The sequence below is a fragment of the Pipistrellus kuhlii genome, unplaced genomic scaffold (assembly GCF_014108245.1).
Source record: "Pipistrellus kuhlii isolate mPipKuh1 unplaced genomic scaffold, mPipKuh1.p scaffold_m20_p_2, whole genome shotgun sequence".
NCBI lineage: Eukaryota > Metazoa > Chordata > Mammalia > Chiroptera > Vespertilionidae > Pipistrellus > Pipistrellus kuhlii.
In genome coordinates this window covers 110,286,757-110,299,267 of record NW_023425515.1, presented here as the reverse complement: position 1 = coordinate 110,299,267, position 12,511 = coordinate 110,286,757, and the positions used below count along the sequence as shown (strand labels likewise).

At 42.5% G+C, this 12,511-nt stretch overlaps 1 protein-coding gene across 6 annotated transcripts in view; it reads left to right on the top strand.

Annotated features, from left to right (window-relative positions):
- Positions 1-12,511, top strand: part of LYRM4 (LYR motif containing 4) — a 112,809-nt gene that overhangs the window by 16,765 nt on the left and 83,533 nt on the right. For all 6 annotated transcript variants that reach the window (XM_036446287.2, XM_045584233.1, XM_045584232.1 and 3 more), the window contains exon 2: positions 6,826-6,946. In XM_036446287.2, the coding sequence (XP_036302180.1) occupies positions 6,826-6,946 (121 nt within the window). The remainder of the gene's footprint in view (positions 1-6,825; positions 6,947-12,511) is intronic.

The following is a 12,511-nucleotide window of genomic DNA, read 5'->3' as shown; positions in this document are numbered from 1 at the left end:
TAGAATTTTAGACTTGACAAGACTTTAGAGAGGCCTCTTTTGTATGAAAGGCAAAATTAAAGCTCTTCAAAGAGGTAAAGGGCTACCAGAGTTTGTCAGTAAATCTAGGGATGTAATTAATATGTTCATTTGCATAAATTTACATATAGAGTTCAGAATCCAGTAACTCCAAGTTGGCAAAATAAAGTTAGCTTATGGGCTTCCTTGTCCTGGATTCAATCCAGTATTCAGGGATTGAGGGAACAAAGATCCTGCTTGTCCTTTGCTATCCTTTCAATGTCTGAATACTCTGAAAGTTCAGCAAGATTTTGACTAGATGTTGCAACACCAATTCCAGGCCCTTTGGCCTTTTTTATTTAACTCCTCTGTTTTCTGGTCTTTTTATGGCTGAGTGAGGTTACTGTATACCTGAAACATATTCATGTAGATTTTCCCCCCCTCTTGAATAACCTAGCAGATATTCTGCTATTCACACATTTGGATACAGCGAGGGAAAATTGCTCTTTTGGGGGGAAAGGGAGAGAAAAAATTATATGAATTATCCTTTAAAAAATCTTGTTCACAAGCTAGGTGACTTATCTCTGTCCCCCGTCCTCTTTCCTGAGTTGTTCATTTATTCCTACTGGTTACTAATGGCAGGAGAAAATGATAAAAACAAAAGGCATTTTATTTGACTCCTTTTTAGCATTACTAATATAAAATTTTAATGCAGAAATTTAAGTTTAGTGACCAAGAAGAATTTCTTTTGTTTGTGATTTGTTTTCTCCCATAAAGTGGAAAATGCAGAGTTAATTGAATGTCCTACCATAAATTTTGATTCATTTAAAGATCATGTTTTGGATTGGCTAGTTCACACTATAATTTTAAAATACAATTTAAAAAATTATATTCTCTAACCGAACTTTTAACTCTTATTACATGATAAAAGCTTGAACTTGCTTTTTTGATACTAGATCAAGCTCATTTCTGTTAGCGTGGTAGGGGAAAGAAGTTAGAAAATTCCATCCCTGCACACAGAGTCTTTATGTCACAGTGATACTTTTTTTTCTTTTTTTTTTTAGTTTTTGGTGTGTTTTTTTAATATATTTTTATTGATTTAAGAGAAAAAAAAGAGAGGGAGAGAGATACCTTATTTCCCCGAAAATAAGACAGTGTCTTATATTAATTTTTTCTCCCAAAGTTGCGCTAAGTCTTATTTTCAGGGAATGTCTTATCTTTCCATGCGCTAGGTTTCTATTTTTGGAGGATGTCTTATTTTCGGGGAAACAAGGTAGAAACATCAGTAATGAGACTGAATCACTGATTTGCTGCCTCCTGCATGCTCCCCACCGGGGATCAAGTTTGCAACCCAGTCAGGTACCCTTGACTGTAATCAAACCTGGGACCCTTCAGTCTGAGGGCCAATGCTTTATCTACTGAGCCAACCTGGCTAGGGCTTCACAGTGATATTTTTAATAGAAATAAACCAATCCATAAGAAAAGGCTATGTAAATGTGATGACAATTAATACTTTAGTACGATTATGTTTTCTTCCTTACAAGAGTAGTTTGTAAGACTACAAATGAAGGATGTGTTCATCTTTTAGTCCAGGAATATATGAGGAGAGGAGTGTGGATCTGAGCCATGGCCACCAACTCTGAGGTTCCAGCTTGCAGTGTGCTGCACTGTTTAAATAGGCATGTCTAAACTCAGACAAAAGAGCAGCCAAGATCTCACCACTGCTTGATCTGTATGCCTCACTTCAAAAGAGCTAGATGTTTTATATGTGGCCTTTCTTTGATAAATTGGTTTACACTTTGAAAAATCTTGTTTGCAACAAAATGTCTATGGCTATGAGGATAGATCCAAGTGGTAATTAGAAGTTTAATTTTATTGAATTATAGGTTAAAGATCTTAAATGTATTTAAGCACCAAAAAGGAATCCTAGACAGAAATGCTTCTGAATTTTTCCCATAGGGCCTAAGGGGAGCATCCACTACAGGATGCTTATGCCTTGCTTTATGTTATTTTATTAGTTATGTTTTTCTTTTTACAACACTATTACTTTTTTTAAATCCCTGTAGAACTTTACCAAAAATCTGTAGTTATATAAAACTAGAGGCCCGGTGCACAAAATTCGTGCAGGGGTTAGTGTCCCTCAGCCCAGCGTGCACCCTCTCCAATCTAGGACTCCTTGAGGGATGTCCAACTGCTCATCAGGATTGGACTAAACAGACAGTCAGACATCCTTCTCACAATCCAGTACTGCTGGCTCCCAACTGCTTGCCTGCCTGCCTTCTATTAGTAAAGTCCTCCCATATAGATTGCCCCTAACCACTTTTGCCTGCCAGCCTGATCACCCCCTAACCATTCCGCTGCCAGCCTAATTTATGCCTAACTGCTCCCCTGCCAGCCTGATTGCTCCTAACTACCCTCCCCTGCAGGCCTGATAACCCCCAACTGCTCTCCCCTGCAGGTCTGAGTCCCCCTCAACTGCCCTTCCCTGCAGGCCAGTCATCCCCAACTTCCCTCCTCTGCTGGCCTGGCCACCCCTAACTGCTCTCCCCTGCAGGCTTGATCACCCCCAACTGCCCTCCCTTGCAGGTCTGTTCCCTTCCAACTGCCCTCACCTGATGGCCATCTTGTGGCAGCCATCTTGTGTCCACATGGAGGCAGGATCTTTGACCACATGGGTCAACCATCTTATGTGTTAGAGTAGGGGTGTCGAACTCAATCAGAGAAGGGGCCAAAATCTAAAATCCAGCCTAAATCGCGGGCCAAATGGTTTACTGAACAGTCATAAACTGTCATTGTGATGGAAACGCAGCAGAGTGCAGTGATGACAGCGCGGTGCGGGCCACATTGCAAGGCCTGGCGGGACGGATTTGGCCCGCGGGCCTTGTGTTTGACACGTGTGTTAGAGTGATGGTCAATCTGCATATTACTCTTAATTTTAATTTTTTTTTTTTTAATTTTCCAAACAACTTTATTGAAATGTGCCAAGAGTACATAGGCAGCACGAATGTATGAACGAGGGAAAAATCACATGTACAATAATTTCTTAAAAGTGAAGGTTAATCTTGGGAGATATCAATTCCCTTCCCCTCCCCTTCCATTGTTTCCATTATGGTTAAGCCTCTAATCTAGCATTAAAAAAAAAAAAAAAAAAAAAGAGAGAGAGAGAGAGAGAGAGAGAGAGAGAGAGAGAGAGAGAAAAGGAATATAGAAACTTTTGCAAAAGAAAAAGAAAAAGAAAAAAAAAAAAAAAAAAAAAAACCCACAAAGGAAAGAAATTATTTCCTGCTCAGATAGGACTCTTCCTCGGCACCTAATTACGAGGCGTGCTGAGCGGTGGAGAAACACAATTTCAGGGTGTAAGGGTACGGACCATTTGGGTTTTTCATCTGGTAATGGTTCAGGAAGCCCAAAGTCTCCAGGGCATCACTCTTGGATTCCCATTCCAGCAGCCCGGAGGAGCTGCGTTCACTTTTTGCATATTACTCTTATTAGATAGGATAGAGGCCTGGTGCACGGGTAGGAGCCAGCTGGTTTGCCTTGAAGAGTTTCCCCGGATCAGGGTAAAAGTTCCCTTGGGGCGTGGGGCAGCCTAGGCGAGGGGCCCAGGCGGCCCCACGCCTTCTGGCAACCCAAGCAGAGGACCTGGTATCTGGGATTTATTTATCTTCTGTAATTGAAACTTTGTAACCTTGAGTGGAGCCAAACCTCCTGCTTGCTCTGTGGCTATAGCCATTTTTGTTGGGATTTATTTATCTTCTATAATTGTAAATTTGTAGCCTTGAGCGGAGACCAAGACAGACCAGGGCTGCAGAAGCTTGGCTTCCTCCATCGCTGGGGACAACTCAAGCCTCCTGCTCTCTCCAGCTCCATGGCTGCCACCGTTTTTGTTGGGATTTATTTATCTTCTATAATTGAAACTTTGTAGCCTTGAGTGGAGGCCTGGGCCAGCCAGAGCGGGCAGAAAGTTTGGTTTCCTCCATCGCCAGGGAAACCCAAGCCTCCTGCTCACTCTGTGGCCGGCCGCCATCTTAGTTGGGTTGATTTGCATACTCGCTCCTGATTGTCTGGTGCTCATGGATTGTGGGTGTAGCAGAGTGGTGGTTAATTTGCATATTACTTTTTTATTAGATGGATGTCCTTTGTCTCTCACTATAGCCTTCATTTTAAAGTCCATTTTGTCAGATATAAGTATTGCTATCTCAGCTTTTTGTTTGGTTTCATTTGCATAAAATATTTTCCATCATTTACTTTCAGTCAGTGTGTGTCTTTGCATCTAAAGTGTGTCTCTTATAAACAGCATATGAGTCTTCTGTTTTTCTGCAAGCAGCCATTCTCTGTCTTCTGATTAGACCATTTAATCCAATTACATTTAACTTAATTGTTGATAGGTATGTAGTTACTGCCATTTTGAAATTCATATTTTTTATCTGTTTTTCTTCTTCTAAAAGATGTCTCTGTAACATTTTTAAGAATATTGGTTTGGTGGTGATAAACTCTATCTTAAGCTATTTTCTAATTTTTGGAAGAACTTAGGTCTTTATAGTGTAAGCCATACTGCCTTTTTTTTTCTGCGGTAGCTATTCTTGGCTAGTCACTAGTTTTTAGAAAAAATGAAGTTAGTAATGACCACTATTGTCCATTTTATTTTTCCAAATAGCCCATGCAGCATCCTGAATAAAGAATTGGAACAATAGATTATTCCCTGCAATTAATCTCAAATATAAAATCAGTCTGCATATTAAACAGAATATTAGGTTTAAATTATTTTGTCCCCTCTCTGCTCCCATCACCTCCAAAAAAGAAATTATTCTGGAAGAGGTGTGTACAGGTGTGAGGAAGAATGATATTGTATTATATAAATAACCATTATGCTGTGTAAGAAAGTACAGAAAAATTGATTTTAGCTTACCTACCTACCATCTAAAATCTTATTAGATTAGAAGCTATATATGACAAAAACTTATATGTAATATAAGTCTATTAGTAAAGTCCTCCCATATAAGTGAATGTTATAAAGTGTCTGCTAGTACAGGGATCCCATTTCCAGTCATTGTCACTTTCAGAATGAGAGAAAAAAACTCCTCTACAAATTCTCCAGTTTGTTCAGGTAAGATTAAGATGAAAGTCTTTGACAGTGGCTTATATCTTAAAAATGCAAGTTCCTAAACTATCTTCCTTTCTTCTTTATGGTTCTTAATATTGCAAGATTTTAGTTTACTTGTTTTTAAATGCAAATAGACCTGATAAGTGAATTATTAATTAAAAGTTTCTTTTTAATTTAGAAAAGTTTATCTAAAACAAAGTAGTCCTCTTTAAAATAAGGTTCCCCAGTAAATTGTATCCATTTCTCAACATCCCAGCTCCCAAAGAAATTATATTTTCCTTCTTTTTTTTTTTTTTTTTTTTTTTTTTTTTTTTTTTTTTTTTTTTTGCCTCTATTTCCATTCTATGTCTAAATGATACTAATAGTTTCCCATGGATTTCTTTTTTAATATATTTGTATTGATTTCAGAGAGGAAGGGAGAAGGAGATGGAGAGATAAAAAAGACAGCAATGATGAGAGAGAATCATTGTTTGGCTGCCTCTTGCATGCCCACACTGGGGATTGAACCTGCAATCCAGGCATGTGCCCTGAGAGGGAACTCCTGGTTCAGAGGTCAACACTCAACCAGTAAGCCATGCCAGCTGGGCTTGGCATGGATTCCTTAGCTGGTGTTCAAAGTTAGGAACAATATGAGATGCTAAAGAAAATACAGAAAATTGTGTCTGATATGTTTGACATGGGCTGCTTCTCCTTAGCCTTGTCTTTAATCTGGTACCAATGAGTGGGCCCAGGGGTGAAGGCCATGGCCCTTTGAGTGTGAGGGTATACTAGGTTAAGGACTCTTGACTTAGCAGTGGTGATAATTATCCAGGCCCATCTACCCTCTATCACACACTCTGGTATCACAGTGATGTAAGGGGAGGCAGATACTAATTACAGTAAAGTATACCAAGAAGAAAGAGGAACAGTTTTCATTTATTGAGTCTTTTTTCTTGTTCCAGGATCTCTTTCAGATTCAGACACTCATTATAAAGCTTACTCTCTCCTCCCCCAGCACCTCTTTGAGGTAGGCAGGATTGTACCTGTCTGACAAAGAGAAAACATCAGTTATGTTAAGAAGGTTGGCCAGTTTCACACAACCAGGGAGGAAGAGCAAGAATTTAAACCTAAACCTGTCTGATTTGAAAGCCTTTTTCTTTAGCTGTCCTATATTGCATGTAATTTATATGAGGGGAGGAGAGTGTTAGGCGTGTGGATGTATGTGCGTATGTGTGCAATCTGCACTCTGGACTGAGGTAAGATCCTGATGTGGATGTTAAGTTACACAAGAGGAAGAAACAGCCAAAACTTAGGACAATATTGTAGAGCTGCCCTGAATCTGACTTACATCACTGCCTTGGTACATTCATATGTGGTACATCATTTCCCCCTCATAGTTTTTGCTTTGTCTCGGTACATTAAAGGTTCAATTCTCCATGTATATGGAGGGTAGCCACATGTGAATAACTCTATAAGGAATCAGCAATCTAAAGAGCATTTCAGTAACAGTTTGCCGTTTATATGTGACTTGTTTGGGGTAGATTTATATTGTATCTCTAAATATGTTTTCTTAGTCATCCCAGAATAGTAATGGATGGGCCTGTCCCCAGAGCAAACAATGAAGTGAATTATTCATAGAATATCAGACAGTTAATTCCTAAGGAAGAGCTTTTATATTCATTTAAAAGCATAGCTTCAGAGATACTGACACCTTTCTTCCCCTCTCCACCCCCAAATTTATTTAGAACTTATGCTATCAGGAAGATAAGAGATGCCTTCAGAGAAAATAAGAATGTGAAAGATCCTGTAGAAATTCAGACTCTAGTGAATAAAGCCAAGAGAAACCTGGAAATTATTCATCGACAGGTAAGAAAGTTCAATGATGTACTATTTTGCATTAAGAGTTGAAAGCTTTGACACATCACCTTGAATGCATGTCACTATTTTTGGTGTTTATGATTTACACAGAATCATGAGACTGTTCCTTTTACTCATATATATATATCAATAGAAAGATGACCTATTATATTATTGAATTTAAGAAGAACATTAAGGAAAATATCAGCTTTCCAGAATTTCCAGGGAATGCATCCTTTGGGAGTTCTCACATTTAACTAAAGGTTGATGCTTTAAGCATGGGAAACTTCCAAAAAGTGGGGGGGGGGGGGGGGGGGGGTTGTTTGTTTGTTTTTTAAATCAATCTTTATTGTTCATATTATTACAAAGGTTCCTCATTTCTTCGCCCCTCCACCAGGTTCCCACCCCACCCTCTGCCCTTTCCCCACCCCCCATTGTCCTCATCCATAGGTGCACAATTTATGTTCAGTCTCTTCCCGCATCCACCACTCCCCTTTTCCCGAGAATTGTCAGTCCACTCCCCTCACATATCTCTGATTCTATTATAATCAACAGTTAATATTGTTCATCAGGTTTTTTAATTTCCTTGGGTTTTTTTTTTTTAATTAATAAACTTTTATATTTTTAAGAATAAATTTTAAAATCTAATAATTTTAAACCTTGTTTTTTCTGCCCTGGGAACTGAGAAGCAAACTTGTTTACATGTAAACTTGCCAATCAAAAGGCATAACCATTCAAATGTAAATGAACACATTGTTTAAAGATAGCTGCTGGCTGGAATTGGATTACCTGTTCGGGGTGGGAAGGGTTTGTCCTCCTCTTTCTCCATTAAAATTAAGGTGTTAGCTTTAAAACCTCTTTTTTGCAAGGGACCTTAAACTTTCAGAACTTTAAATTTTTCAGGTAGTAAAATTACTTAGCATTTTCTCAATCAATAATACCTCCACATGCCCAAGGATACACTTCACACAAAAGAGACTTCCAAATAGATCAACCACCCTCATCCAGACCCCACACAAGGCACTCACAGATCAACACCCCAGCGCTACAACAACTCAACACATCCAGATCTAAGCCTTCATCACTTGATTCAGCAGACCCTCAAGTTCCCCCAAAAGTTTCCAGCCATGTCTGAGAAGCAGCCCTGGGGCATGGGCAGGTGAGGAGCAAGCTTTTCTGGGCTCGGCTGCTCCAGGCCTGGCCACTCCAGGCCTGGCAACTCCCGTCCTGGCTGCTGCTGCTGCTTCGGGCCTGGCTGCTTCCGACCCGGCTGCTCTGGGCCCGGCCACTCCCGGCCTGGCTGCTGCTGCTCTGGGCCTGGCTGCTCCGGGCCCGGCCATTCAGGGCCCAGCCGCTCCAGGCCTGGCTGCTCCCGTCCCGGCGGCTCTGGGCCCGGTCACTCCGGTCCTGGCTGCTCCCGGCCTGGCTGCTGCTGCTTAGGGCCTGGCTGCTCCCGACCCGGCTGCTCTGGGCCTAGCCACTCCAGACCCGGCCGCTCCCAGCCTGGCTGCTGCTGCTCCTGGCCTGGCTGCCCCCAACCCGGCTGCTCTGGGCCCGGCTGTTCCAGATCTGGCTGCTCCAGGCCTGGACTCCCTGGGCTTGGCGTCCTCCGCCCCAGGCCTGGCTGCCACTGCCCCAGGCCTGGCTGCTCTGGGCCTGGCTGCTGCTGCTCCAGGCCTGGCTGCCACTGCCCTGGGCCTGGCAGCTGCTGCTCCAACATTCTGTTTTTTTTGTTGTTTTTTTTAAACGCATTTATGTTGCAGTGTTGGCTGCTGAGTTGAGTTCTGTCTTAATCTTCAATTTTTCAAGATCTTCTTTGTATTCTTAAGTAATTTTACTATCTTTTTGCTATAACTTGATTTCTTCACATTGAAAACTTCTTCGGTTTCTTCCTCCTCGTCCTGGAAGCTCAGCAGGCTGGCCCACGGCGCCCCTTTGTTCTCCGCGGGCTCCTGCGTGGTTTCAGCCTGTTGCCGGGGTCGGTGCCACCCAGGAAGCAGCCCTCGGCCTCGGCTCTGTGGTTGGCGATCAGTAGTCGAGAGCCCAGCGGCACCTTCCCCGGGGGGCCCTATCGCCCGGCTCCTTGGAAGCTCCCACTCCTCATCGCGCTCCTCCCAGCCTGGAGCCCTTGTCTCCTTCCCGCCAGGGCAGTCTAGCATCAGAGTCAACAGACTGTCCTCTGCACGCAATGTGCGCTACTCCGGGGGCTCTGCCCTTCACCGCTCCCCTGGGACTCCCCCTCACAGCCCAGGCTCCCTCTGTTTGAGCCTGGGTCCCCAGGGTCTGGCCTAGAACTAGGGTTCAGCGCTGTCGGACTGAGGTCCAGCCCGGTCCGGAGCTTTTATTTCCTTCCCACTAGGGAATGCCAGCCAGGTACTCAGCCTCCCCTCCTCCCCGGCTCTGGCCTCTACACGCGCGCGCAGTATGTCTCCGTACCTTAGGCTTTTACAGCTCCTCTCATTTTCCTTCTGGTTTTCTCTTTTCTTCTTGTTGTAGAATTTTCAGTCAGTCGACTTCCTGTAGCTCTGGGCAATGTCCATTTTATATTTTAGTTGTATTTTATTTAAATTGTGTGCGGCTGCAGTTAGGTGTTTACCTGTGCAGCCATCTTGGATCCCCCCCAAAAAAGTGTTCTTTTTGTAAGATATATTACACATTTGTACGACAGAGCCTAGGGGGGCCTTATTTTGGAGGAGATGCCTTTTATTTCACTCAGAAGGAAACTTGTAAGTAGGTCTTATTTTCGGAGGATGTTTTATTTTTGGGGAAACACGGTAGCAATAGAGTAACTTTACTACATTCAGACAAGCCTAGGAAATTATGGATGGGGGGAAAAAAAGACTTGTAGTGGTAAATAACTGTTATGCTTAGGATAGTCATACAAAGAAACTGATCTGCACATTTACATATACTTTGAAAATAGCAGATTAATGAGTGGCACTTTCCAGGCTTCAGTGGTTGAAATTTATGGAACCTTTAACATTGGAACTTGTCCTTATTTTGCATAAACTCAGAAAGATTTCATTCTTTGGCACTTTCCCATGTAAAAGTTGGCAAGCATCACCAAAACAGGCTGGTTTCCTCTTCTAGTGTAACTTTGCTCAGAATAGAAAATGCTTAGAAAAGGTTACCTGTAAGTAATCTGTTCCACCATTTCAGCTGTGCCAGGGTTCTTTCCCCCAGCCTTACAAAGGGTTCAGCATTCTGGAGAAAGGGCTGTGCATAGATGATTAAAGAGTTCATGGACGAAAGATATTTTTGAGAGGCATTGGGGGTCAGAGGAGCTTCCAGCTGAAGGAACTGGAAGACTCTCCTCCTTGACCAAGGACCTGAGTTTTTATTAAACATAATTTGTCCCAAGGCAAGATGGAAATATACACTCAAAAGGGTAAAGTATCAAAGGGTTTACAGAGATTGTCAGTTTTGGGAATAGCCTACAGCTGTTCAGGTGTTTGGCCAACAGGAGGCAATAAAATGCCCTGAGCTGTTTGGCAGTTAACAATACCATTCAGGTTTGGGGGAAATGCTTTGTAGCCATTTACAACAGGTAAACTACATATGTAGCTCACCCTTTTTGAGTCCCCTAAGTCCTATCAAACTTTTTTTTTTCCTTTAGTTTATTTAAATATATTTTATTGATTTTTTACAGAGAGAAAGGGAGAGAGATAGTTAGAAACATCGATGACAGAGAGGTACATCGATCAGCTGCCTCCTGCACACACCCTCACTGGGAATGTGCCCGCAACCAAGGTACATGCCCTTGACTGGAATCAAACCCAGGACCTTTCAGTCCCCAGGCCGACACACTATCCACTGAGCCAAACCGGTTTCAGCCCTATCAACCTTTTGAGGGAACTCTTGTAATTATTACATGCTGGAATTGGTTCTGCTGTCTCCATTTTGAAATGCTAAAACTACCCTCTTAATAAAAAATAAATAAGTAAATAAATAAATAAAAAAGACTAGATTGGCTGTCATTAGACATTTCCAGTGAATCCACTTAGAGGCCTAGTGCCCAACCCAGAACTGCCAGTGAGAGGGCAGGGCGGGGCGAGGATAAAACACCTGACTCCACTGTGGGGCAGGGCGGAGTTATCCTCCATTAGACCCTAGCCCAATGAGGGTCAGCCAAAGCAGTGACATCACCACCGGAGTAAAACCCCTGGACTGGGCGAAATTCGCGCTCTTCCGTCATGCTGCTGGCGTAGGTGGGACGGAGCCCATGCTAGCATGGAAGAGGCCCTTTTGTTTATTGCATCGGACTCGGCTCCCTGGTGGTCCTTGGGGATCACGAAGTCTAGGCGTAACAGCCAGTGCCCAGAGCTGCCATAGTAACTAGTAGATCAGCTAGTAACTAGGTGGTTGATCCTGTGATCCCTAAAGGCCCTGCTCAAAGAGGTCCTGACAAGTGAAACATTCTCATCCTATCAGAGAACTAGTTTGCCAATTATACATCAACAACTGGGAGGTTTCTGTTCACTTCCCTTTCACATCAAGACTGTTCCTGAGTTCAAGAATAACATTTACCATAGTTGGTTTATGAGCTGTAGTGGATTCTTGGAGCCACTTCACTCTAAGCTGGTAAACTTGACCTTGGTGAAAATGCCTAAAATAAAGTAGCATGTGTATTTCCTTCTCACAGACCACTGTAATAGCCTTCTAACTTGCTCCAGTTGCCCTTTACCCCAAATGTTCTATTCTTCGCACGCTGTCAGAATGATCCTTATAAGGAAAATCAGAGCAGGTTACACACTGGTCACAATGATCCAGGGGCTTCGTTGCACCCTGACAATGAAATACTAAGTCGTCAAAGGCCCTCCATTGCTCTTGTCTCCTCGCACTATGTCAGTACCTTCTTCATATCTCTTGTACAACTCCAGTTTGTTCGCATCTCACAACCTTTGCACCTACTGCCTGGTCTAGTCTCTCCCCATTCCTTCAAATACCTTGATTCCCCTTTTCCCTCAGACTCCACTTATTCCAAAATCTGAAATAGCCTCCTTCCCTCTGTCACTCTGTCACCTTACCCTGCTTAGTTTTCATTACAGCATGTATCAAAACAAAAATAGCATTTCTGTTGTCTTGTTTGTTTTCTCCTTTCCTGTGCAAACAGGGATCTCACCTGTCATGGTCACTGCTATCAGGTACATAAAAGCATGGGCTCTGGAACCAGCCTAACTGTATTCAAATCCTTATTCAACCTACTATGACCTTGAACCAAATATCTAACTTCTCTGCACCTAATGTAAAGTACAGATGACAACAGACCCAGCTTCATGGGTTATAGTGAGGAACAAATAAGTTAACATATGTGAAACCCTTAGAAGGGTGCTAGCACATAGTAAATATTATTATCCAGAGTACCTAGAATAGCCCCCCCCCCTCAAAGTTGGCTCTTGCTATTTATTTGTGGACTAAATAAATATATGAAGAGTTTGGCCCCTGAGATTAAACTGTGCAGTCAAGGAATCTGTGCCACCAAATTGTGGTATCTTGCTGGCTGCCCCAAACCTCTCTTCAGAGAGAATGAACCTTGAAAGGAATGCAGAAATCTGAGGATCTTGCTGTACCGTC